Source organism: Botrytis fragariae (assembly GCF_013461495.1).
Source record: "Botrytis fragariae strain BVB16 chromosome Unknown tig00000255, whole genome shotgun sequence".
Classification (NCBI taxonomy): Eukaryota; Fungi; Ascomycota; class Leotiomycetes; order Helotiales; family Sclerotiniaceae; genus Botrytis; species Botrytis fragariae.
Window position 1 is genome coordinate 174,878 of NW_023501004.1, and position 26,741 is coordinate 201,618.

A 26,741-nucleotide genomic window follows, 5' to 3' on the forward strand; every position below is an offset into this window, starting at 1 on the left:
TGATAGTGCGCTAAACAGTGCTACTCAAAGTCTGTCACCAAGTCGACATTCACACATACGGCAAAGTAATTCACTTGATCATTCCAATTTTAACATTGTTTGTACGGTTCTATTCACAGGAGAATCAACAGTAACGACGTAGCTAAAGTGACAAATGGGAACGTTCCCGCAACTTAAAAGCTCTGGCTAGGTCTTCCTGAATTCTTCTAAATCTGTCAATTCTAAGATTGATAAATTCATCTACTTTCACAACTTACCTTGCCAATAGTTCTCCAGGAATTCTCTACAAAACTCAAGATATTTGACCAATTCTCTACGAAGATCAAGACAATAGACCTACTTCTACTCGTAGAGCCACTCTACTTCCAGTTTCTCGCTAGATTTTCTGATTCTATTATAAAACAACACACACTCTCTCTCCAGACTATAACCTGAGTTTATCATGGTTACCAAAGATTCCACAATCCATCATTGCCCCAAGAAGTCGAAAGGTAATTGTCGCCGAGCCTACACCCCTGGCCCAAACTCAAGGCCTTATTGCTCGGCACACATGATTTACTGTAAGGAAGAGGGCTGCAGATTGCCGTATCTTCTAGGCAATCAGCGCTGTGAGCGTTGTGCTGCCACCGCCGAAAAAGAGGAGTTGCTAGCGAAGGAAACTGCCGAAAAGGAAGCAAAAGATAAAGAGAACGCTGGAAGTAGTAAGGACAGCAAAGACAAGGACAAGAAACCTAAGCCAAAGATCGTTAATAAGAAACTCAAGGTATTTCAATTAGTCCTCTCATCCTATACTCTTGGGATCTCCCGAGATATATACGAGTATTTCTTTCCATCCAGTGTCATCCAGTCACTGCGCAATGTGAGCTTTTAGTCCTCTCTTAAATTTCCTGTTTGATAGATAATTACTAACTTGTGACGTTATAGAGATAGAATGTCATATGCGATCAGTGAACTTTCATTATCCTAAACGCGGGTGTATATTGATCTGATACTAAGAGTTTTTCGGGAATCAATATTGACAAGGAGAGGATCTAGATTTACTTTCAAATATCAACGTCAGGATGCTCATTAGTCCGAATATTCGGGTTCTTTCAACCATTGGAATAGCTTTAGTTGTTAAGTCTTTTGGTTAAAAGATATGGTTCCTGTGACGCTAGAGGAGAGAGGGGAGGGGGCTAACCCCAATTAGTAAGAGCTCTGGAACATATCAGAGCTTTTGCTCTCATAGCTAGCTAGTACAATTCAATTCAATCAATCTCTGAATGCCCTGATATTCTAGTCTATGCTTCCAACTGACACTTTTCGCAACAAGAGATGATAAATCAATAACGATATTCTCGGAATCTCGAGAACGGAATTTGTACTGAACTATTGTTTGAATCACTGCAAATACTGAGAATCATTTCGATAATCTAGAAAAACTAAATACATAAAAATAAATCTGCATAAAAAGTTATACACGTTACGCTGATTTGGAATGTGAAAATATTGATCCGACTAATAACTAGCCATTGAAATCATTGATGTGACAAACAAAGTCTGGTTGATTTAAGAGGGGTGAACCGGCCACGATCAGGTAGTGGGCGATAGACTACCCAATAAGCTCTGCGATACATTTTTCATTATGGTCACAATGTAATCGAACGGGTGTAGTACTGTGGGCAAGAAACTTTAAGAATGGCTCAAGGACACTTTCCAGGCCTTCAAGTGAATTTTAAAGACAGGAGAGACCACGAAGAACTTCCTTCATAAGTGCCAATGTACCAGGCATCGTGGAGATGTGTAGAATATCGCGTATATATCAAGCACCTTCATTTCCCCAGACAGAATTTTTCGATGCTAAGACAATCAGGCACTTATAATTCATACTCTCTGCTTTCCGAACATTTTCATCACTCAAAACTAAAATTTCTCCACATTTTCAACTTTGGTTTGAGTCAATGACTGATTATCTTTTATTTGAAATACAGCAGAAAAGAGTCCTTGAGATGGCTCGGGTTAAATGAGAAAGCTTCTTAGCAATCATAGACACTATCAGTAAATGTAAAATAAAGAAATTTAAATTTTCGCTTTCTGAGACACATATGCTTTCATTTTATACTGTGACTGGTCACTCTTTCTCAAATAGTGTTGTGGTACTTATTTGAGACGATTACAAGTATTTATAGATGTGATTTTCGAGGGTTACTTATAGAACCTGAAAGTTGAAGAAAAGTCATCTACATCTTAACATTGAATCTTGACTAGCAAAAAGTATAGCCCCTGCAATATATAAAGACAAAACTTGTCTAATTTACTTGAGCTAGATGCCAGATTATTTTTATGTTGTAGTTTCTTGGGTGACCTGGATAAGTCTTTGAATTGATAAATTACAGTAAAATAATTTCAATCCTAGTCAACCCTACCACTTTTCCAGAGAAAAATTAAAAAGAAAAGAATTAGAATAATAGTGAGAGAAATATACGCTTCTTTCCTTCAATGCAATTCCCGAACTGATACCTGATACATGTTTGACGAAAGTGATTAGATTATAGAAATTACCCATCTTTCAATTGATCTTTCTACTTTTTCGCTTATGGAAATCTCGGTAATTTCGTCATTAGTTTTCCAAAAATAGTTTAGTCACTAGGTAGGCATCGAAGTATAATTTTCGACTTTTCAGTTTGTATGTTAGGGTAATAGAAAAAGGGGACTTTACCGTAATGATAGATCATCGATCATTACATGGTATGGTCAAGCGCTCTACAGACCTTTATTGTATAGTTCGCATTTATTTCACAATTTGCAGAATGGTTGGTGAGACATATTCTAGTAAATTTCTAATCTATAGGAGAGGCACTTCTCTTGCCTTTCAGGTATCGTTATCTATCTACATACATTCCACACATCATGCCACCATTCCAGTCTCCAGAGGCACCTCTTTTGCCTTGAGACTACTATCATCTATCTGCATACATTCCATACACCATGCCATCCTAGTCCCCAGCTGAAATCTCGCTCACAATTACTCAGATTCGTTGTCCGACTCGCAATCAGCTCCATATCTATCAGGTTTCATTAAGACATGACCATCGAAGTAATTTTTCCATTCCTTCACATATTTGCGGAATTTTTTAATATGTTGGCTATCATGAAACCCAGTTTCCGTAAAGCCGAACAATCTGCGAATCCAAACACCTCTAAAGTAGGTGTCGTTCATATAGTCGGGATCAGCTTGTTGCATGATCTGATCAAAATGATTCTTGATCGTAAGTTCATCTTCGGTGAGTGGTCGTTGAGGAGGGGTTTCGCGGACTCCATCCCAAAATGTAGTGCGTTCATTATCGTCAAACCAGAGCCAGGTTCTTGGGACTCTAGTAATGACACGTGGGACTGACATGGCATCATCCCAGTCGATGATTCCAGTAACCTTCCACCCCCTACTTGTAACTTGAGTTTGGCTATCAGGATCTTGAGAAGCTTCATCTTTGATATCAGGCTCACTTTCAGTATTGTCATCACCCAAATTATTAGGGCTGAGTAGCTGTGTGGCATCTGATGTCGAACTTGAACAAGGGATAGTGGGGGTTAGAGAATCATCTCTTTCAATGAAGATATGTCGAGAGCAGATATCCCAATTCCACAAGATATTTGTCGAATCAGAATCCTTGAAGAAGCCAATCTGCTCCATCTGCTTTAAAACATCTAGAGCCTGGTTCCATAATGAGACTATATTATCGCACATGATGTCATCTTTCTTCAGCTCGCTGATAAGGTTGAGGAGCAAAGATTCAAGACCTTGCTTTCGGAGGGGTGGACCGACTGTCTTAGGGTTCAAACGAAAGCCTGATATTACTGGCGGTGAACTCGATTGATGAACAGATGTGGAAACCCATGGCAAAGGCTGCGCACCAGAAAGTACACCGGGGTCTTCAAAGGTGATATCCTCCATTTTAATCAGGAGTCGAGCCACAAGAGTTGTGAGTTCAAGCTTTTCAGCGAGCGGAAGAGTGGGGAAAACATCCGAGAGAGGTTGTCCGGTAATTTTCTTTTGCAGGACGTACTGAGATGCAATGACATTGTCCGCGGTAGAATCGATAGCTACAATGGTTGGCACACAGAGAAAATCGAATTGTTTAAGAAACAATAGTGTGGCAGCCTGGTCGCGTAATTTATGTAATTCATAATCTTCAAATGGCTCGCGTGGAATACGGAGAACAAAATTTCGATCTTCAGACTGTCCCGGAAATGTGAGTCCGATGACTCGATTGAAGCTTCCACCTTCCATTCGCTCAACATTCGATGGAGAACCGAATCCGATATTCTGACAAAGCTGGGTGACTTTCAACTTGTATGTTTCAAATGCCTCCTGTCCATATTCATAGGTTGACGAAGCGCTTGATTGATTGGAGTTGTTTGAGCCACGTGTGACACTGGAAGATTCAAGCTTCTCATCATCATCATCATCTGAACCATCCGATCGAAGCTCTAAGGACTGATAGTAGGCTTCCCATTCGCGGACTAAAACTTGCAACATAACGTAATGACTGCTTTGACCAAATCCCTCGAGAGCAAACTTGACAAGTCGTCGAATCCATACACCTCGGCCATAAGCATCTGCCATATAATTCTGGTCTGCGCGTTGTAAAATCTGCTCAAAGGAAGCTTTAAGGACAAGTTCTTCCATAGTGAGTTCCCGAGCTGGCTGAATATCGTTGTTGCCTAGACCCTCATGCCATTTGCTTGAGCGGTCGTTTTCTTCAATCCATAGCCAGACAGGTGGAGCTCTAGTCATAACGGATGGTGCAGACAAAAGCCCATCCCAATCCAGAACACCAGTCAAAGTCCATTGCCCATTTGATTGCTTTTCAACCATGATGTTCCGAAATGCAAGATCCCAATGCCATACAACACAATGGGTGTCGTTGTTTGAGAACAATCCGGCAGTTTTCATTTCATCTGTGATCTTCAAAAGTTTGTTCCACTGGATATCCATGAAGTCCTCGTCGGCTGTTTTGCGTTCTTCAAAGATTGAGACCAAAAGTGATGAGAGTGGTTGATTTTTTTGGCTGGACATGACTTCTAATGCATCATGCGGGCTGAAGCGGTAGCCGGTGACTTCAATATCGGTTGGGATGGTGAGTGGCTCATGAGAGATAGAAGGAATGGAAGGGCCTGCAACAAGTTGTCCTGGTCGATCGATCTTCAAATTATTCAACTTCTCAATGATATCAGCAATCAATTTGACGAATTGCATTTTCTCATCAGAAGGCAAGCCGTAATAAACCGATCCAGCGTTTACTCCCTTGAGCTTTTCTTGAAGGATGTATGGACGACCAATGGCATTGTCTGAGGTGGAATCAAAGGCCACAACAGCAGGAACTGGCATCAATGGCGCGAGATAATGTAGGATTCCAACCTGATCTCTGGTGCTTTCATTCGTATCAAGGTTTCGAGGGATGCGAAGAACATAGTCCTGATTGCCTTTGGAAGGAAGTGAAAGACAAACGACTCTATTAAAACTACCCCCTAACATACGCTCAATTCTCGAAGGCTCACCGAGACCAAGATCATGACATAACTGAATAATTTTGTGCTTGTATGTCCCAAACGGCTCTTGATCGTCCCAGTCGCAGGTAGAACCTGAACCCCGAATGACCTCGGAGCTGGAAGATTTTATCGACTCCGGGACAGGTGACAGACTGGTGGGTGCAGAACTGATAAACTCAGCACATTGTCGTAATCCTTCTAAAGTGTCTTCAGAAGGTTCAGGAGCATTTGATGTTGGAGGCGACAGAGAGGAGCCTTTGGATGTGTCGGCACGTGCGGTTTTGTTGTCGCGGCCATCAAAAGAGTCCGAGTCAACTATAGCTGGGGTTGACTGTGGAGTTGTAGCGAAGTAATGATCAAAATTAGTAGAATCATTGATCACGGTGACATCGAGTGTTGTTGCGTCATCGGAAATCGAAGGTGGAGAGTTTTTTTGCATCGACTTTGTGACTTTGGATTGGAATTTGGATTGGAATTTGGATTTGATTTTGGATTTGATTTTGTTTGCGACTTGGCGCAACAAAGTCGAGATGGAAGGCATGTGAGTGGAAGCAACTATCAGTAGTCTGGTAGAGATCAAACAGCTCTTGAGTGTTGATGGCTGATCAAGGGAAGATGTTTGTGGAAGATGTCGTTGTGTGGAAGATCTCGCTGGGTGGGGGATCTCGATGTTTATGTAGAAGAAGTTATTTGGAAGATGTTTACAAGAGAGAAAGAAAGGAAGAAGAAGAGTGGGTGGACCAAAGGTAAGTATTTAAAGGATTTGACGATGAGATGAGTGTATTGCAATTCCCTTAGCGTCACGCCGTAGTGAACGTTGCTGCCCTGACCGTATTTCAATTATCCAGGTCATTAAGGTTCGCTCATTCGCGCGTTCACTCATTCATGCCGTTGTTGAGTGAATAGCTATGTGTGCGTAGAGGTGTAAACATCGGACGAGAAGGTAAGAAATGAATTTCGAATACCGTACCTTGCCAAATCAACGAACAGAACATTATACGGTGTATATGCGACTGTTTACGGCTCCCATTGATATCAAGATTATATAATCATATACCAGACTAAACAGTAAGAGTTGAAATTTAGATACCGTACTCTTAGGATCAAGTAACAAAACCTCATACGGTATATTCACGATGGTGTATGTATGTACGGCTTTCATTGATATATAGAGGTACGCCTCATATGACAAATTATCTCTGAATAATTATCCATTTTGAGTTGTACGGTAAATTTCGGTTATAAATCATCTTCGAATCATGAATGTCCTTGATTCGTACGGCAAATTCGAATTACAAGTCGTTCTTGAACCATACGGCAGTTTGGAGCTGTACATTATCACTGAATCATGAATCAATCTTAAGCCGCACAGCAGGTTTCAAATTCGATTTCCTCAGACTTCTCTTCATTCATCCATCCATCATACTGGTAGGAATCGAAGTCTTCGTTGTTGTGCATGTTAGAAGTGCCCTCCATCATCTCCGACCAATCGATAGCCGAGACATTGAAATCAATCATTTCTCATGCTGGCTAGGCCAACGACATTGACAGTTTCAATCGTCGTCTATTTCCCCGGTACTAACTATTGTAGCTGTCCCAAATTGCGGTAACCTTGTTTCTGATTCTCCTAGTCATCTCCATACTTGTGACAGACGAGAGATGAGCCGCCCTTCAATGCTACCCTTTAAAGCAGTAATATACATATTTTTCTCGGAGTGCTGCTCTATTTGTCAATTTTAGCTAGTTTACAGATGATTCAATCCCAATTCTTTGATATTTCGACCCCATGAATTGTAAGTGAAGGAAGAGATACGCTCCAATGGTAGTTTGGTGATTAGCTGTAATTGCGAAGATAGATCTCTCGAAATCACACATGCGTTGACCCAAATGTATACGATTCCAGAGTCTTTTCAATGTCCATGAACGTTTTCAGAGAAAATTCAAGTACTGGGATAAGGTCGATTGGGACGTTGAATCTCTGAAGTTCATAAATAGAAAACTAAAAAGGCAGGCTAGAAAAACGACTAATTTGGTGGCACTGGCGTGTAGGATTGGAAGTCCTCAGGTTTGATAGTAGCAAGCAGACTCTCAAGAGTTCGATTGTTAATACTATTGGTTCTTATAATGCACAACGTCAAGTTTTGATTTAGAGAAAAAGCGCATATATTCGCGGACGTACGACGGAGGTATATCAATCACGAGAAGTGTAGAATATAGTCTCTACGCTTGGGTAGATACAGCTGAGAATATGTGAGGACTTTGAGCTACCAATAGAAGGGAGAGCTCAACCTCGTCTATCAGTCTTCGTTTTACATATTTTGCATGCATAGGGGTGGATAGCCGATAGTATTACCTAGCCTGATCGAAGGCTTGAGAGCATTTTCCTATGTATGCAACGCATGATTATCAAATATTGGAGACACTGCTGCCATGAATCGAAAAACCAGAAGCATGATTAAAAAAGACAATATTTTTTAGAGGGTAGCCTGATGGAAAGATCTGACTTGGAGATTGGTAAGCGATCACAATTCACGATTGTAGTTGGAATTTTGCATCTAATTCAGGTAGATCAAACACAAGTTCTCGGGTAATATCTCCAAATTCTCTTTAACTTTTACAATCTGATTACGTCGTATCTCCAGAACAAACATCTAGCCTGCCCGTGCACAGGGAATAGCCGCAGATCCAATGAGAAAATCCAGGGCCTTCAAACATTTTCTTGTATTTCAAATTGGATAAAAATCAGGTCCCATTTCACGGTACGAGGTAAGCAGATCAAGTTCAATCTTTTTGGTGCTCCAGTTCTAGCTTGAAAATCAGAGCGCCCATCAGGTCATTGGATGTTCAGGGTTTCATTTCGTCGTGAAATTGTCGAGCTCGCGATCTGGCGGTAGACACATTTACTTTTTCGGCTATCTCATTGACCTATCTTGAAATACCGAAAACAACACTTTAGTTCCTACATCCCAAAATCAATCGAAGTGGCAGAATAATGTGAGTACATTTATAGCACGAACAAAGATTAGAACATGTGATACACTTCCATCCTGGAAGAAAGGGTGAGGTCGATAGATGATGGGAAGAAAATCAACTAGTGGTGTACGATAAAAAGCAGAGTCAAGATGCAGAGAAACAAGCGAGAGAGCAGTCGCGGAAGCAAAAGATGACATATAAATGGAAAGCACCGGCTGATGTGATTCGCGATACTGTCTCCTTGGGAAATTCCAAACGAATCACCAACAAGAAAAATGAGACAAGACCAAGCACGTAGTCTAAAGGATCAAAAAATAAGTTGAAGAATTGAGTGTGGCCTCGAAATATCCAATATCGAGACATGAAAGTATACTTTCATCATTGGATCCTATAATCATCTGATCAATATGTCTACTCCCTTTCCGCCTACCCTCGTCCGTTCCTCTTCCACAGAATGAGGAATATTTCCATCCCATCTTGCGACGGAAATATGAACTGCGCTCTGAGCTAACCCGCCTTAGTGCCGTGATACCCATGAATATTCATAGGCGATTCATGTCGTCCGTTACTTGCTATCTTCACACTAGAAAGATCCGACTAAGCAGGATACAGTTTTTTACCTAAAATCTTTCAATGTCGATTACATCCTTTTTCATCTCCCAAGAATTAACATCATTACTATCGAAGATTTCATCTGCATTTCCATCACCCAGCCATGAATTCCACTTCATGAAAATAATCATCAAGACCCACTTCGGCATATCCTCTCATTCCGGCTTGAACACCACGACAGTCTGGCCATCAACAACGTTAACTAAAGCCTTCTCCAAATTTCAAATTCTCCAGATGAAGACGAACAGAAAATGTTTTGTCTGGAGTTTGCAGGCCGGCTAAGCTTGAAAATTTTCGCTGTCTACCAACGCAATTAGTGTCTGATTCCCAATTTCATCATTAGATCATTGGTCAAGATACAATTCGAATTTGAGTTTTAGGACTGTGACTTCACAGAATGGTAGTGAATAAATTGAAAGTTTGGGAAGGACTTTATCTGATGTTGGTCTTGGCACTGGTAGTGGTTGGCATACCTCTAGGGAGAGTCTCGGGTAATCTAGGTCTAGGCTAATACTATGGGTACAATTAGTAGACTAGATAATCATATCGTCAAATCAACAGCATTTATAAATCGAGAGTGAAGCTCGCTGATACTTTTTTACATTGAGATATAACAACTCGTCTAGTGGTGAGTTTTCTAACAACTATTCCAAGTTTCCTCCAGCTCCAATTCCAATGCTTATCTAGATGATACACGCTGATTTTCAACTCCCAACTTCCAAAATAAGATACAAAAGAAAAACAGAAACCTAAGTAATACAAACCGGATTCCTAGCATCCAGTATTGTCCATTCTCCAATCCTAATTATGCTCTTTCTCCTTCTATCACCTCAAATCTACACTTCCACTCCCAATTTATTCAAAGCTACTCCTGCAAAATGCCCGCCCACTACCGGCCTTGCGATGAAATGAGCACCAAAGTCCGCTAAGTCTGCTGTCTTTGTATCGTAGAAATCCGTCAATGCTACTCCCGATTCACTCATTCCCACAAACTTTGCAACATTTCCTATCATTTCCTTCTTCGTTTGATCCGATGCAATAGATGCACACCAGATATTCCAATCACTTTTCGTCCATTCATGTCTCGAGTCTAGTGGAACACCGTAGGTATTCGTTACTGAAGGGTAGAAGGTGGATTGCATGTCGTAGATGGATTGAGGGATAATGTTCAGAGAGAGGAGTTTATCTGGAAAGAGATTATAGAGGAGAGAATAGGATGAAGCATTAGCGTAGTTGAGTGATGTATGGGCAAGCATTGGTGAAGAACTTGAAGAACCCGTATAATTGACAACTGCGAGATGCATCCAATTTTCCACATAGTTCTGAGCAATGGAGCTGTAATTTGATGAAACATCAGAATGGGAGGTCAAAGAAGCAATTTCCGCCATCGCTTTAATCCCAATGATACCCTTTAACGCCAGATTTGTCTGATTAACCAGTTTTCCGGCAAAATCATCTGTGCTCAATTGGTTTGCCGGAATCAGCGCAGAAGCAATTAGGTATTGAGTCCATTGATCCAAAATTGAATAATGATCATTTAAGAATTCTGTATCATTAGTAGCGCGGAAGTAAGAAAGGGACATGATAAGCATATTTCCGCACTCTTCCAATGGCATTTCTTCATCATTCCCAGCGGAGTGACCAGTAGCATTAGGATAGGCGGAACCGAGATCGTGCATACTGTAGGTATTGGGGTAGCGACCTGTTTCTTGGTTCTCAAATAAAGGCTTGAGGGCTAATTTGAGGAGAAGTGGGTTGGTGTAGAGAAGAATAGGGTGCATTGGAAACAGTACGTCGACAGTTTGAACGTTGCCATCGGAGGATATCTCTTTGATGAAGAGGTAGGGGTTTAAGGAACTGCCTACGAGTTGAGTTGTGCCGAATGCTTGTCGTGCGGATAGGGAGGTGATAGTTAAGTAATCTTGGCCACCAAAAGCAATGGAGTCTCGGCTGATCATATCGTCGAAAGTGTTGGAGAAGCTGCGTGATGTGTCCCATTCGTTGTAGAAAAATGATAATGCATCAGTATCACTGGCAAAATATGACGTCCATAAGGATGGCAACGTAGTATTACCACCGCTTCCATCAAACTGAATAGCATCTTTCTGGGCCAATCCCAGTACAAATACTACATCCTGAGCCGTCGTGTACAAATTTCCAAAATTCTTAGCAAAACCAAACGTCGGAAACTCATCATTTATCGCTCGATAATTCCAATCTTTAGTATTCGGAAGCTTTCCTTCGTTTTGGAAAGCAGCACGAACAGCTTTGTCTGCTCCGGATTGATAAGTGATATTGCTGTTATCTTGAGTGGCCCAATACCAATATCCCCATTCGGCTTGCTCATTGATTTCAGTAAACGCTAGTTGCTCTTGTCGATAGACTCTATGATATGCAACTTTATCATCTGTCACTCCATAATCCCATTGTGCCTTAGAACTTCGATCACCCGAAACCCATTCTAAGTACGTTAGTCAGTGGTACAGTACAATGAGGATAGTTAATGGTCCGGACTGCATTCTCACAGTGATCAATTTACAATTGTTCAGATGTTTTGGAAGCATGATCCCATCAGATATCTGATTTTCTGGTCCGAACCTTGGATACCCTGTATAGGATCAGAATAGATTACTTACCAGCCGAAATATCTGCGTAGACCGACACATCATGAGTTTTCCCATCTGTAGACACCACATCCACATGCAAATAGGCCATGGTCAAAGATTGTTGTTTTAAGTCTTTCGGATTAAGAGGTGACAAGAACGTAGCCGTCAAATTAATCTTTCCTCCTACATCAAAAGTAAAAATACTCTTTGTAGAGGTATATTCGAAAGACGTCTGCTCTGCAGATTTGAGTAGAGTTTTATTGTCAGCTGCGTAAGGATATCCCATCCAAGTCAATGGTTCACCATCTACCCTCACAATTCCTGTCATTCCCGTGATTTGGTTGCTAGAATCCCTATATTAGCCTAGCTGGCTGAGCAATAATAGGTAGTTGAAAACCGATTGTTGTATCGATGAATGGGCAACAACTTACTGCCAAAATGTACTCCACCTCAAAGCAAGACTATTGCCATTTTCATAATCAGTAGCATTGGTTCCAAAGATTTGCCAACTATTCAGATAAGGCGATTTGACCATCAAAGGAACAGCAGGCGGCCTCTCAGGCGTGAATGTCCCCTGAGCATAACTTTGCGTGATAGCTGTCGAGAGAATCTCTAAAAGAATGATATTAATAGAAACCATCATTATGGCAACATTAATACAAATATAATGATACAAGTAAAAGCTGGAATTGTATATTGACTTAAGAAAAAAGATAGAGGGCCAGAAAGAAATAAGGAATGCTTGAAGTGGTGAGTTATAAATGAATGATGTATTGGGAATTCCTTCTTAACATCTACAGTAACCGTGCACAGCTGTTTGCCGAAACGCGAAAAACGCGTTAATTCAGTTTATTCTTTTTTACTACAACTAATTGATTTATTTAATTATACTATTACAATGTATTCCCTTAGATCAAATCAATTATAATAATGTATCTTATATTTATTTTAATTTATATATATATGGAAAAATAGTAGGAAAAGTAAAGGCGGGTGTATAGCCCACTATTATTATAAGGAAGCTTGGGATCTTTTTAATTATTGTTTTTTATATTATCAAAATGGATATAATATGTAATAAGGGAATTACTTTATTTAAAGTTGTTAGAGATAGATTATATATAGATAGAGATAAATAAATACTATTATAATATATAAGATTATAGTCTAAATCGATTTATTAAAAGATATTAATAGTATTACAGGAGCTGCCTCTAGGATCACATGAAAGTGTCTAGAGATCTCTTGAGGTAGTTTAGACTAAACTTCAAATAGGAATTCAATAAGGTTATAATTAATTACAATTCTTATAACTATAATAATAAAACTAATAATTATTCTTGAACACAAAGCTCTATATTATAATAAACCCTATTCCTTTATATAAATCTTTATACTCTCTAAATCAATAAATCGATTTCCATAAAACCGATTTCGATAAATCGGTTTCCTAATTATATAATATTTATTTTGTAATTTACAATAATACTATTATTTATTTAATTTATATTTATTAGTTAATTTGTAATTATTGTTTACTTTATGCTTATTATAGAGTAATTATTGAAATAAGATAAATATCTATTTTATTCTAATTATTATTGATTTATTTAATTACTATTTTCCTAACTACTCTTATATTCTATAGTTCCTATAATATTGTTTCTATAGATTACAATACTAAGGGCTTATATTTATATTATAATCTATATTGTAATACAAATATCTTTATAATATTATTCTTTTTTTAGTCTAATATTTATTCTAAATATCTATATAGTAGGGCTTTCCCATATTAATATATTCTTTAAAGAGTATTTATTTTATTCTTATATTATATTATTAATACTATCAATTTCTATATACTCTACTATTTCCTTAGCCCATTGAATTGAATATTCTAATATCAAATGAGATCCCTATTTATTATATATTATTTCTAATTATTATTATTTAATTAATATCTTTAAATTAAAATATTACACTAAGTATATCTATAATAAAAAAGATTATTATATTCCTAATTCTAAAATTATATTAATTTATGAGTTATTAGATTATTAATAAGAATATTTTTATTAAAAAAAGGAAAAGGCTATAACTAAGATTTTTTATTTATATAAATAATAAGTTTTCTTATAAAAATAAGAGAAGGAAATAATTTATTATAATATCCATATATTAGAAAAACTTAATATTTTGAAGAAAAAAGAAGAATTAGAAAAAGAATATATAGAAAAGGAGAAAGCTAATATTACAATTACATTTATCTTTAATGATTCCTTTTCTTTCGATTTTTTTGATTCTTTACTATTTGTATTATCTGATATTAAGCTTAAAGCTTTATTAGTAAATATAAATACTTTAGATAAAATATTTATAGCTTTTCAAAATAACTAAAATTCTTTTTATATTCCTATATATTTTCTGAATATAAATAATTCAATTATTTAATTAAATATTTGATTTTGCCTTTAATATATTTACAATCTAATATTATTTCAATATTATATATAATATTTAAATTGATTAATTCAATTTCTGTAAATAATATATTTGATATTCCTAATAGTACTAATTCGAATAAGAATATATAAAATATTAAATAGATATTTATTATATCTAATAATTTCAATCAATAATTAATTATTTCTATTATCTTATCAATTTTGAATAATCCTAGTTTTCTGTGATCAAGTTTATTGCTTAATCTTTTGATTTCGATATTTTATTATAATAAATAAACTTTATTCCCTTTTTTAAATATAGATTCTATATTATATTTTATATTATAGTATATTATTATTCTGAAAGATATAAATCTTAAATCAAAAATTAGTTGCTTCTGAAGATCTTTTAGTTATTCGATTTGTATTATTATTAATTCAATATTAACTTTTTATAATATCGGGATTTTATATACTTATAAATTAAACCCAAAATTAGTTTATACTAAAGTAATTTTCATGATTTCCATTTCCAATATATTATATACAAATTATATTATAAATAATAGTTTTATCCAATTATCTTATTAATAATTTATATAGTATCTAAAATATACTTCTATTATTTAATTAATCCTTTTTGTTTAATTATTTATTTATAAATAAAAAGATGTTAATAATTTTCTCTTAATATTTATAAGTACTAATAAGGTAGTTCAGAATTTTGAGATAAAGAGCTTATCTTAATTCGAGATTATCTTATTTGGTATTTTATATATACTTATTATAATCCTAAGGAATATATATACTAATTATTTAATATTCTATATTTTCTTAAATAATATTATATATATAAATTTTGTTAATCTATCTATTATATTGAGTATTATATTATATTTGATTCTTATAGTAAAATTCTTTAAATATAATAGTTTGATTATAAAATTCTATATAATGGATTTTTATAATTAAAAAAGTATATCTGAGATTTGAAGCTAATTATATAATATATATTATAATAACTTGTTATATATATAAATATTATAATTTCTAATAACTTCTTTAACTATTGTTTTTATTTATAGAAAATAATTGGTTTTCTATATTTTTACAAATATTCTTATAATTCCTTAATATTTGTATACCAATAACTTATATTGTTTTATCACAAATTCTTTAATTATTTAACTTAAAATATATACTTTTCCTCAAAAATATATAATATTATTTATTATAGTAAATTCTAGTTTTATTATTTTATATATATATATAGTTATAATATTCTTATCATAATATAATTAGATTTTAGTTTTAAAATAATTATTTTTCAATATATAAGTAGCTATAAGTTGTAGTGTATTATAAATTAGTGATTCACCTTTTTTCTTAAATATAATATATAATTTATATAATTTATTCTCTTGATATTCTGGTTTTTAACTAAAAGTATTTATTCTAACATTTTTTAATTCTTTAATATATGAAATTTTAAAATTATAATTAACCATAATCTTTAATTATTTAATCTGTTATCTATTTAATTATTTTATTATAATAAAATAAATTAAATTTTTGTAATTTGTATATATCTATATTATATATTTTGATTCTTTTAAATAAACTTGTTATTCTCTAAATATATCAATTATTATTAGTAATTCTTTGTTATATATTTTGTAATTCAATTCAATTAGAAATAGTTTTTAAGAATAAAATATAATTGATTGTTATTTCTTATTTTAGTTTAGTTAGCTTAAAACTGTTTTTATAATGAAATCCGAGAAGTTTATTTTTATTATAATTTCTTTTTTTAGATTGAAAGTTAATAATATTAGCTTTTTTGTTATTATTTGTTTAAGTATATCAAATGATTTTTATGTTTTAATAATCTATTCAAAATCTTTTTAATCTTTTCTAATTAATATAATCAAAAGTATAATAATCTCTAAATAATTCTTAATAAATCTTTTATAGAAATTAACAAATTTTAAAAAGAATTATATTTTCTTAATTATAATTAACTACTTTTATTTGAGTATTATTTTAATTTTGTTCTTACTTATTTTAAGTCTTTAGCTTAATATAATAAATTCTAAGAATTCTATTTCTATAATATAAAATTCGTATTTGCTTGGTTTATATAGTAAATCGATTTTAACTAAACTTTCGAAAATGTTATTAATATTCTTAATATATTGGATCTTATTATTTGAATATACTAAAATATCATCCAAATAGTATATATAATAAGTATCCAGATATTATAATAATACATTATTTATAAATTTTATAAAAATAGCCAATACATTAATTAGTTCAAATAATATAATTTAATACTTATATAACCTATATCTAATTTTAAAAACAGTTTTTCATTCTTTACCTTCCTTTATTCTAATCAAATAATAATCATTATATAAATCCATTTTAATAAATATTATTACTCCATTTAATTAATCTCTTAATTTTATAATTAATAGAAATAGATATCAATTCTTTTTTGTAAGTATATTAAGTTTTCTATAATTTATAATTAATTTATTAGATCTATTTTTCTTGAATACCTATATAATTAGACTAACCATTTGAAATGCGGATTCCCTAATTCATTTTTTAACTAAATTATTATTAATATATTCTTTAAGCGTTTTTAGTTTATTTACTAATATTAAATAAATTGGGATATATATAAATATCTTATCTTTTTTTAATATTATTTTATAATTTTATAGCTTATATTTTAATAAAGCCTTATAAATCCCTAATTTCTTGAAAATATATTTATACTTTTTGTATTATTTTAATATTATAGATTTTTTTGCTTTAATTATAATTTCCTATTATATTATTAGCTTTTACATTTGTAGAGAAAATATATTAATCTTTGCTCTTAATAAAGAACTTTGGATTAAGTATTCTATATTATTTGTATTATTTATATTTAACTCTTTTTAATATATATTATATTTTGTGAATACTTTAAATATATTTTTATAATTGTTTTTATATTAATTAAATATTATTATTTCTAATAATCAATTTATTATAAAATTATATATCTTTAATTATAATATTCCTAAGATAATCTATTATTAGTTTAGTAATATAATATTAAGTTATATAATCTTTGAATATTAGGTTATACTTATTTATACTAATTATATTTTTTATAAAACATTTCTATTAAATTCTATTAGTTATTTATTAATTAATTATAATTAATAGGATTTCTATTTCTATTAAAATAGAATTCCTAAATACTTTATAGTTTTTAATATAATAAAATTTCTTATAGTTTTTGAATCTATTATAATAGTTTATATTTATTTATTTATTTTGATTTTATAATAGATTTGTTCTACCTATTCTATAATATTTAGTTATAATGTAATTTGCTTATTTCTATTATTCTAAGTAATTTTATTAATAAATATTACTTATTAAAATTCCTTTTCTTTTAGATATATAATGCTTATTTCTGATTTCGTTTTATTATTAAATAAGTTTTTCTATAGAATATATTAATAGATTCCCTAAATAACTTTTATTATTATATTTATAATTAATAATAATAATATAGTCTAAATTTAAATACAATATTCTTCCCCGACTTTTCTATATAAAAACAAATTCTGATTTTCATTCTATTTAACTATATATTAATAGAATATTTTCTATAACTTTCCTTTATTTAGTTATTGGAAATGTTTTATATTGATTCTCTTTATAAAGAATATATTTATAATAATCCTAAATTATAGGATTCAATATTAATTGATATATCTCACCTTATATACTTCTCCTTCCTTAGTATTTATTATATTGAGATTTTTATTAATAATTCCTTTATCTATATCTTCAAATTTCCAGATATAATAATTCTATTAATCAATTTCTTAAATAAATTATAATTCTCTTAACTGTAGGTCTTTGTTTATTTATAAGAAATACTTAACCTTTTCTTCTTTAAGCTTCTTTTTATAAACTAGTGATATAACTAATCCTATTATACTAGCAATATATAATTGTAATATAAAAATGATATTAAATTGGCCCTTACCAAACTTATTCTTAAAATTACCCCTCTTACCTTTTGTTTTCTTATTTCAATATTCTACTACTCAATGCCCTGCTTTTCTATATTCAAAGTATAAGTTATTTTCTTATCTTCATTTCTTTTTCTAATCATTATTTCTAAATATTTAATATATAGTATCTAATTTTATAAGATCCTTATATCTCTATAAATTATAATATAGTTTACCCTTATTTTTACAATAATATTTTTACTTTTGATTTCCTTAAGGTTTATATAATCTTTGACTATATTTATATCTGTAAAAACAATTATCTAATTCAATAAAATCCTGAATTAGATTATTCAAATTTATATTCTCAACAAATCTTTTTAATTCTAATTTAACTTCTGATTTGAATTCTTTATAATAATAATTTATAATAATAATATTATCCCATTTGATTATTTTTATATATCTTCGGAATTCTATAGTATACTTTAATACTAATTCTATCTACTTAAAATTGAAGATTTTATTTTCTATTACCTTTAATTTATTAGAGTTCCTAAAGATTCTATAAATCTTTATTTTAAATTCTTTAAAACTATTAAAGATTGTTTATATAAATTATATACAATTTTAATTACTATATTTGAAATAATTTTATAAATATAATTAAATCTATTTGATTATTTCTCCTTAAAGATAGAATGCAATTTATATATTCTTAAATTCTATAACTATAAACTTATCTTTATTAAATCTGAAATAAATTTCTAATTATAAAAGAAAAATATCAAATTTCTATCAACTATCTTAATATTTATTTAATAAAACTATCTTAAGGGTTTTATTAATAATAATCTTCTTTAAAGTATTAGCTATTTTAATATTAATAATATTTACTACTAATATAAATTAATTTATAATAACATTTCTGAATACTATATTTAGTAATAATTTATTAAATTAATATTTGAAATAAAAAAAATGCTCAAAATATTACAGAAACTGCCTCTAGAATTATATGGAAATGTTTAAAGATTTCTTAAAATAATTTAAACTAAACTTCAAATAGGAATTCAATAAGATTATAACTAATTACAATTCTTATAATTATAATAATAAAACTAATAATTATTCTTAAATATAAAGCTTTATATTATAATAAACCCTATTCCTTTATATAGATTTTCATATTCTTCAAATCGATAAATTGATTTTTGTAAAACCGATTTCGACAAATCGGTTTTCTAATTATATAATATCCATTTTGTGACTTACAACAATACTACCACTTATCTAATTTATACTTATTAGCTAATCTATAACTATTATTTATTCTATACCTATTATAAAATAATTATCGAAATAAGATAGATATCTATCTTATTCTAATTATTATTGATTTACTTGATTACTATTTTTCTGATTATTCTTATATCCTATAGTTCCTATAATATCGTTTTTATAGGTTACAACACTAAGGGCTTATATTTATATTATAATCCATATTGCAATGCGGGTACCTTCGTAACAAATAGTTTATAAACTTGAATATAAAAGGAATATTATTAAAAGGATTTTCAAAAAATATAGTATAATTAATTAGAGAGTTAGAAAAAGGTCTGAACTTATAAAAGAATATATTATTAAAAGATTAACTTAATATTTAGTTTATCGGAGATAAATAGTAAAGAAATAAAACCTAATATTCTAATTGAATAAATACTCTATAAAGCAAGGAAAAGGAAAAAAGTAGGAATAGGTTTTCTATACTTTAAGATAGAAATGAAAACAGGAAATAATTCAAATCTATAGTATATATAAAAATATAAAGATTATAATATAGGAAGACTTTTGTAATATTAGAAAAAACAAATTATATATTATGAATAGGAATTTCGAGAATAAGAAGTTTGAATATAATATTAATTTTTATTTCAAAGTTCTTAATAAAGAAATAGCTTTTATTTGGAAGGGATTAGATAAGAGATATTAATTTATATAGGATAATGCTTTTATATATTGAGCAATTAAAATATTAGATTAATTTAAAGCTAGGGGTATTTCTTTAGTTGATTTTTAATTTTCTTATAATTTTAATCTTAATTTTATTAAGTATATTTAGTGGTATCTAAAAGTATATATTTTTGAAATATTTTTGGATATTGTAATAAACAAAAGTAAATCAGAATATATTAGATAAAGGTTAGAGAGTGTATTATAAGTAGTTTGGGATATATTAGATAATCAATTATTTATAAATTTGGGAACTAGTATAAGGAATAGAATAAAAACTTGTATTATAGCAAATAACTAGTATACTAAATATTGAGAGCTTAAACTATAGAATCATTATATAAATTAGTAATATTATTAAATATATATATATCAAGAGATTCTGAAAATTTAATAATAAAATATTGAAGAATTGATTTAATAATTAGGATTGAATAAGGGGGTGGTGTTAGTGGATTCCCGGGTAAAATCCGGCCGACGAACAGCTGTGCCCTAGTACTGTAGCTACTGATAATCGTGAGCGATCCGCGAAACTAGCAATAAAATATCAATCCCCAAAAGGTAGCAGCAAGAAAGAACGAAGGACCCAACAAAAAGCCCACTAAATTAAAGAGCCAAGAGAAGGAAGGAATGGCAGTGTAATGAATATAATGACACACTTATATGCATCTAGTTGTAAAGGAAATTGAAACAACGTCCGATAGGAATTTTTGCACTTATAATTCATCTGCCTTGGCAAACTAGATCACTATACTTACGGACTCATTTCTAACATATACAGGAACTAATGGACCTCCCATCTCCCACAAACAAGAAGGGCCCGGCCCGCGAAGGAGATCAAATGAGCCTAGAAGCTGACCTTAGTGGGGACTATAAATGGTGATATGCTTCATTGCCTTCTCAAAAAGGCGGCTATTCTGAGCATGCCGGCCTGGGTACCTAGAGTATATGGAATCAAATTCGTAAATACAAAGGAGCTATATAAATCGAAGCGCTTTACCGGGCTGGCACGGGTGGTTGAAGATCTGATCTAAGATCTTAGATCTGCGCTTGAGCTGAGACTCATGATGTCAAGAAGTGGATGAAATGAACATCATGACCATGACATAATGAGCTGCTGGTGATTAGCATTTCCTATCGAAAAATGGCAACGAAGCCAATCTTGGACTGTGAACTGGAACACATATCTCATAGAAGCGGTCAATTTAATCAGATATTCATAGCAAACTAAACAAGCACATTCGAAGGAAGAAAGATTGGCGGTAATGGTGGTCAAGCACATCGGAAATTCGCTAACCTTATGAGAAGGATCTGGTGGGTCAAAGTCTTGGAAATCGTCTCTCCAATTTATCGCTTCTCGTTGGCTAGTATTGCTAGGCTGCCCCCACCTTCAGTCTATTTTGATGCAAGAGACAGCCATCGAAATGCCTTGCTATATGTTGTACAGCCTCAAGACAGGTTGCAAATATGAATGCGGTGCTAAAATCCAAGAGCGTGAGAATTTCTTACCTCTGATTCACAAATTGAATCTCTAGATCTTTTCTCCCTGACTGTGGAAAACAATACTGAACCTTAAGGGACTCGAAAAAAACATGTGGAAACATTATTCTTCTAATTCACGCACAAAGTGTACATGGGGAATCAATGTTACTGTCATACAATTCATGAATCTAAAATATGTTGACTCTTGAAGTTCGAACGAAGGACTAGGGCTGGCGGTTAGATTAATTTATACTTAAATTTAAGGTCATTCTTTTCGAGAATACCTAGTTCTTCGCCAATATGTGTAGCCCTGTAGCCTTCGTGATTATCCGTTTCAAACATTTTGAAGTTGTTCCCATCATACCGTAGAAAGGACCTGAAGATAGCGATATAAGTATATCGTTGATATTAAACATATGGTTATGTTACATTTCGTACTGGAGAAGTGCAATCCCTATCCATACGATACATAATCATAGTTGGTTCAGCCATTCAGCTGCTGCCTTCACAGAATTGACTGCTTCCTTTTCGAATCCAGTAATATTTCCAACCAGCAAAATATCATGACTCGCAATTTCCTCACTATGAAAAGCAATCTTGTTACCTTCTATACCCTTCATTCCGTCTGAAAAGTCCTTGACTTGTTCAAGCAAAACCTCTTGCCCATTGCCTTGGATCCACATTGGTGTCTTTGTATAGAATGGATGTTTTGCAGGACTGATCCATTCAGAGTCCATGCTGACTGGACCATTCTTGGGACAATAGGAATTGGCTCCCCAGATCGCGAAATTGGCAGGAATGTAATCTGTAAATCTGTGTGGAGATTCATACAACACTTCTGGAGTAAGAGTCCTTGCAAGATCAATCCAGGGAGACCACAAAAGTGCCGCTGCAGGACCAGGCGCATCTGTAACAGCAAGATACCTCAACAATGCCGCAACAATATTGCCACCTGCCGAATCTCCACCGACGATAATGTTGGAGTGTTCAATCCCTAGATCTTGGAGATAGTGGAGAGCTGTGACAGCATCTTGAAGCGCGGCAGGAAAGCGACCGTCAGGGTTCGAAGAAAGTCGATAAGAGACCATTAACGTCTTCCCGATGTGCTGAGTGAGAAGATCGGCCGCATACCCAGATTTTTTAGGCCGACAGTCACCAGTGACAAAAGCTCCACCATGAAAATGAAGTACAATCTTCTTGGTTTTATCCTCATCGGCGTTGTAAGGCGAGGGATACCAATAGCCACAAATCGTTGCAGGTTTTATTTCCTTATCATCACAGATTCCCTTGTAAACTCCTGATATGGAAGATGGCTTGATTGGAACAAGAAACCCTTCTTCTTCACCCTCTGCCTTTATAATCAAAGGCGTGGAGACCTGTACCATGGATGTATGCCAAACGGCAGTTTTCAGTGCGACAGCGGCTACGGCTTGCTTGAAGCTCCATTTTGGATGCTGTCGATTCGATGAGAATGAATAATAAAAGATCCAGATAGGCAACTTGACAGCGTTTACTGTGATGGCACCTAGAGCCCAGATTCCCTTAAATGGATGACGTGTGATCAAATCGTAGGCCATGGCTTGCTTTAAGGTTACAGGAGATGGATTCAAGTACAACTTTCCGACAAGAGAAAAGGAAAGCCGATTTGATTTATTCTTTTGACAACCAATTCGATCATGTAATACTTTTAGGTTGCTAATTGTTGGCTAGCTGTTGATTTGTGTATGTGTGAATTTATAGGTGAGTGTTTGAACAACAGTCGGATGTTCGGTTACACTATCAAACTGACTACATATTGAACTAGTGAACGGACTTTCATTGGCAGTGCAGTGAGACTTGATCTGGCTAGAAGTAAATCATCTATTCAGCTCAACAAGTGCAAACAAATTTCTGAGTAATGATTCCCTTCGTGTGAAAAAAGAGTTATCCTGCACAGGTACCTCTGTATCCATCAAGCATTTCTCCATTAGTAAGTTAAGCTGGATGTCAGGTTCCTCTACTTCTTCTAGTCATTTCGTGAAGTCCCTTTCATCGTTCATGGAATATGATATATCAATCTAGAGGGGTTGATATAGCTTCAAGATATACATGTGGCATTTTCACCTAGTAACATCCATAACACTTAGTCATTAAGTAATCTCTAGTTTCTGAGCTCGCCATTCTATAAGACATGAGATAACTCGATTCTCAACCCAAGAGAGTACACATCATCTACCTAGTATTATCTCAATTCAACTCCTTCTGCCTGTTCCTCTTCCTCTTCCCCTTCCCTCTCCCCTCCTCTATTTTCTCACCCCTAAACTCTACAAACAACCTCACTCCCACTTCCAAACAACCCTCCCTACACAGCCCAGCTGAGACTTCCCTATTCCCTATTCTCTGCAAACAAAATCTCAACTCCCAACTCCCATCTCAGACCCCAGATCCAACGAATCACACTCATCTTCATAAGCCCCCCCATCCACAATCACCACCCAATGCACTGCCTCAAAACCATACCCCATACCCCATAGCCTATGCACAAGCCCACAATTACACGTCACTCATACACCAAAAGTAAATAGCTGAAAGAGAATCAAAATGATCCCAAGGCCCTCAAGTATGATAACCTAGGTACCCTACTCGTCATACTCAATCAAACCTATATCATGACTCTTCCGACCACTCTAGGCTCTGGATTGGATTCACAAGAAGACTCGCAAATCATCCTATTGATCACTCGCCAATTCCAAGGGACTTTATGTCTAAGCCTGACGTGCAAAGTATCAGGAAGAAGACCGAAGATCCAAGTGAACAAATAAAACATCTTCCTCGCCTAGGTGAATGTAAGCATACAAACACCCGTCGAATTTCTCCCACGTTGCTAGAATACTCCACCTATACCCCAATTCCATACTTCCATACTTCATCTGCACAGCTGAATACAGCACATCAGTCACATATCATTAATCACATTATCTCAAAATAGGTATTCATAACTGATTTAATTGACTCCCAACACCCGATGTAAAGCGCTTAGCTTAGTTCAACCCGGTTCAGCAACGCAAGCAAATCTTGGAAATAAAAATTACTCATGAAAATGTAAGAAGAGTGAATCAATCTTCGGGAGAATTCCCCATAAATTCATTTATCCGTGATATCAACACTTTGCCCCTCCGCCCAAAGAAACATGTAAAAAGCAAGAAAATACCCAGAAATCTAGCTTAACAATTGTTCAATGGCTCCCTGAACACTTCCTCCACTTCTTCTCAGAGCTGCCACATTTCTGTCAAAGTCAAAGAATCCCATATCGTTTAATTGCCTGAGTTGATCGGCGTAAACTTCTTCAGGTGGTCTGGTGTCTGCTGGAGCTGCAGGTGCACTTGGGGCCGCACCACCCATTCCGCCCATACCGCCAAATCCACCAGGACCAAACATATCTCCGAATGTTCCATTTTGCATCATTTGCATTGCTTGTTGTAATTGTTCAGGTGTGGGTTGTGGCATTCCTTGAAAGGGGTTGAATCCCGCTCCAGCTGCTCCGGCTCCGGCTCCGGCTCCAGCACCCGCTCCCCCAAATAGCGAGGCAAAGGGATTTGGTGGATTAGCATCAGTACCAGTTGATGGGGTTCCCCCAGCAGAAGCTGGAGGCGGAGGAGTTTGGGCTGGAGTATGACCCGCGGCTGCTGCTCCTGGTCCACCGAACAATGACGCGAATGGATTATTAGCACCTCCTGCAGCAGGCATTCCAAACATATTAAAAGGTGGTACGCTTGGTTGACCACTTCCTGGTGTGCTCCCTGCTGCTCCAGCAGGTGTAGTATCAGTGACGCCCGGCGCGGGAAAGCCGCCAGCCCCTCCACCTCCCATTTGTCTTCTCATCGCAGCAGCTTGTCGAATGGAGTTTGGATCCGTAAGCATGTTTCTAAACATAGGTGATTGTAATATCTCGCGCGCGTTGGGCATATCTCTGAGCATTGGAGTATTTTGGATCATCATATTGACAAGGTCCGGGTTATTGAGAGCTTCGTTCATCGTTTGACGAATATTGGGATCATCCATCATTTGAGCGAGCGCATCTTCACTTGGTGGCGCACCCATCTGTGAAAATGTTAGTATAGAAAGATTGCTCTCAGAAATGGGCATACGTACACCACCATCTGCGCCGAACATTTCAGCACCTGGAAGACCCATATGGCCTGCATATCGAGCACCGGTTAAACCAGCAAGAGGATTATTCGCAGTTCCGGCAGCCATATTGGTTGGGAGACTTGCTGCAGCACCAGTTGCGGCATTGGCAGCAGCATTGGCAACGTTGCTTTGTGCGCTCTTGACCATATGTATCGTATTGTTAGGTTTGATCTTATAAGTGCTTAAAGGTTCCTCATTCTTCATAACGCGACCGGAGTAGATTAATCGTTGACGATCTACTGGAATCTTTTCGTAATCATCTCCAGCTAGCTTTGTCTTCAGGTCGAGAACTGTTGCGGTCTCTGCCATGGTGATTGTGTGATTTCCATCAGAGGATGTTTTGACCTTGAAGGTGATCTGAGAATCGCCCTCGGGCGCAGTTGGTGTCTCGTCTGACATCTTAATAGATTTGATGGCTTTATGAATTGACTGATGGAGATTGAATTGAATCCAGATATCTGAAAGAGTCAGGTAGGTATGGTTGGGGTTTGTTTGTTGGATTGATAGTAAAGGTGGTTTGATGTGTGTATTATCATAGGCAAATATTAAGTGAGGCGTTGAGGGGTGTGGCTATGGCTCAGATGACGTTCGATAGTTCAAAGATGGCTGTCCCCGGGAAATTTTGAGAGGAAGGATGATTGTGAGAAAGAGGAAGAGAAATAGAGATGAAGATAGAGAAATGTGGTAATAGATTGTTTTTTCCTTAAAAAGACAAATTCAAATGGTTTCATTTACGATATAATTCATTACTTATCGTTAGCTCTACATCGTCTAAAAGTATATGTACCCTCATACACCTGGGTAGATATGTTGTGTGACTGGTGACTGATTGACTGATGACTGATAATAATATCTTCCATTGAAATCTTTTGGCTTCTGAT

The 26,741-nt window shown here is 34.1% G+C and overlaps 5 protein-coding genes across 5 annotated transcripts; 1 reads left to right on the top strand and 4 right to left on the bottom strand.

The window, feature by feature from the left end:
* Nucleotides 1-442: 442 nt before the first annotated feature.
* On the top strand, nt 443-930 carry Bfra_011834 (uncharacterized protein; the record flags this gene model as incomplete). The annotated part of the gene is made up of 2 exons (XM_037342160.1): nt 443-763; nt 925-930. 2 exons carry the CDS (start codon nt 443-445, stop codon nt 928-930), a joined length of 327 nt encoding a protein of 108 aa, XP_037187818.1.
* Nucleotides 931-3,004: 2,074 nt separating this feature from the next.
* Nucleotides 3,005-6,070, bottom strand: Bfra_011835 (uncharacterized protein; the record flags this gene model as incomplete). The annotated part of the gene is made up of 1 exon (XM_037342161.1): nt 3,005-6,070. The coding sequence occupies one exon, from the start codon at nt 6,068-6,070 to the stop codon at nt 3,005-3,007; it is 3,066 nt and encodes a 1,021-aa protein (XP_037187819.1).
* Nucleotides 6,071-9,950: 3,880 nt separating this feature from the next.
* Nucleotides 9,951-12,360, bottom strand: Bfra_011836 (putative glutaminase protein; the record flags this gene model as incomplete). Its single annotated transcript, XM_037342162.1, has 3 exons — nt 9,951-11,575; nt 11,751-12,073; nt 12,152-12,360. 3 exons carry the CDS (start codon nt 12,358-12,360, stop codon nt 9,951-9,953), a joined length of 2,157 nt encoding a protein of 718 aa, XP_037187820.1.
* A 9,803-nt stretch (nt 12,361-22,163) lies between these two features.
* Nucleotides 22,164-23,267, bottom strand: Bfra_011837 (putative alpha beta hydrolase fold-3 domain containing protein; the record flags this gene model as incomplete). Its single annotated transcript, XM_037342163.1, has 1 exon — nt 22,164-23,267. One exon carries the CDS (start codon nt 23,265-23,267, stop codon nt 22,164-22,166), a length of 1,104 nt encoding a protein of 367 aa, XP_037187821.1.
* Nucleotides 23,268-24,888: 1,621 nt separating this feature from the next.
* Bfra_011838 (putative ubiquitin family protein) lies at nt 24,889-26,259 on the bottom strand (the record flags this gene model as incomplete). The annotated part of the gene is made up of 2 exons (XM_037342164.1): nt 24,889-25,770; nt 25,822-26,259. The coding sequence occupies 2 exons, from the start codon at nt 26,257-26,259 to the stop codon at nt 24,889-24,891; spliced, it is 1,320 nt and encodes a 439-aa protein (XP_037187822.1).
* Nucleotides 26,260-26,741: the final 482 nt, after the last annotated feature.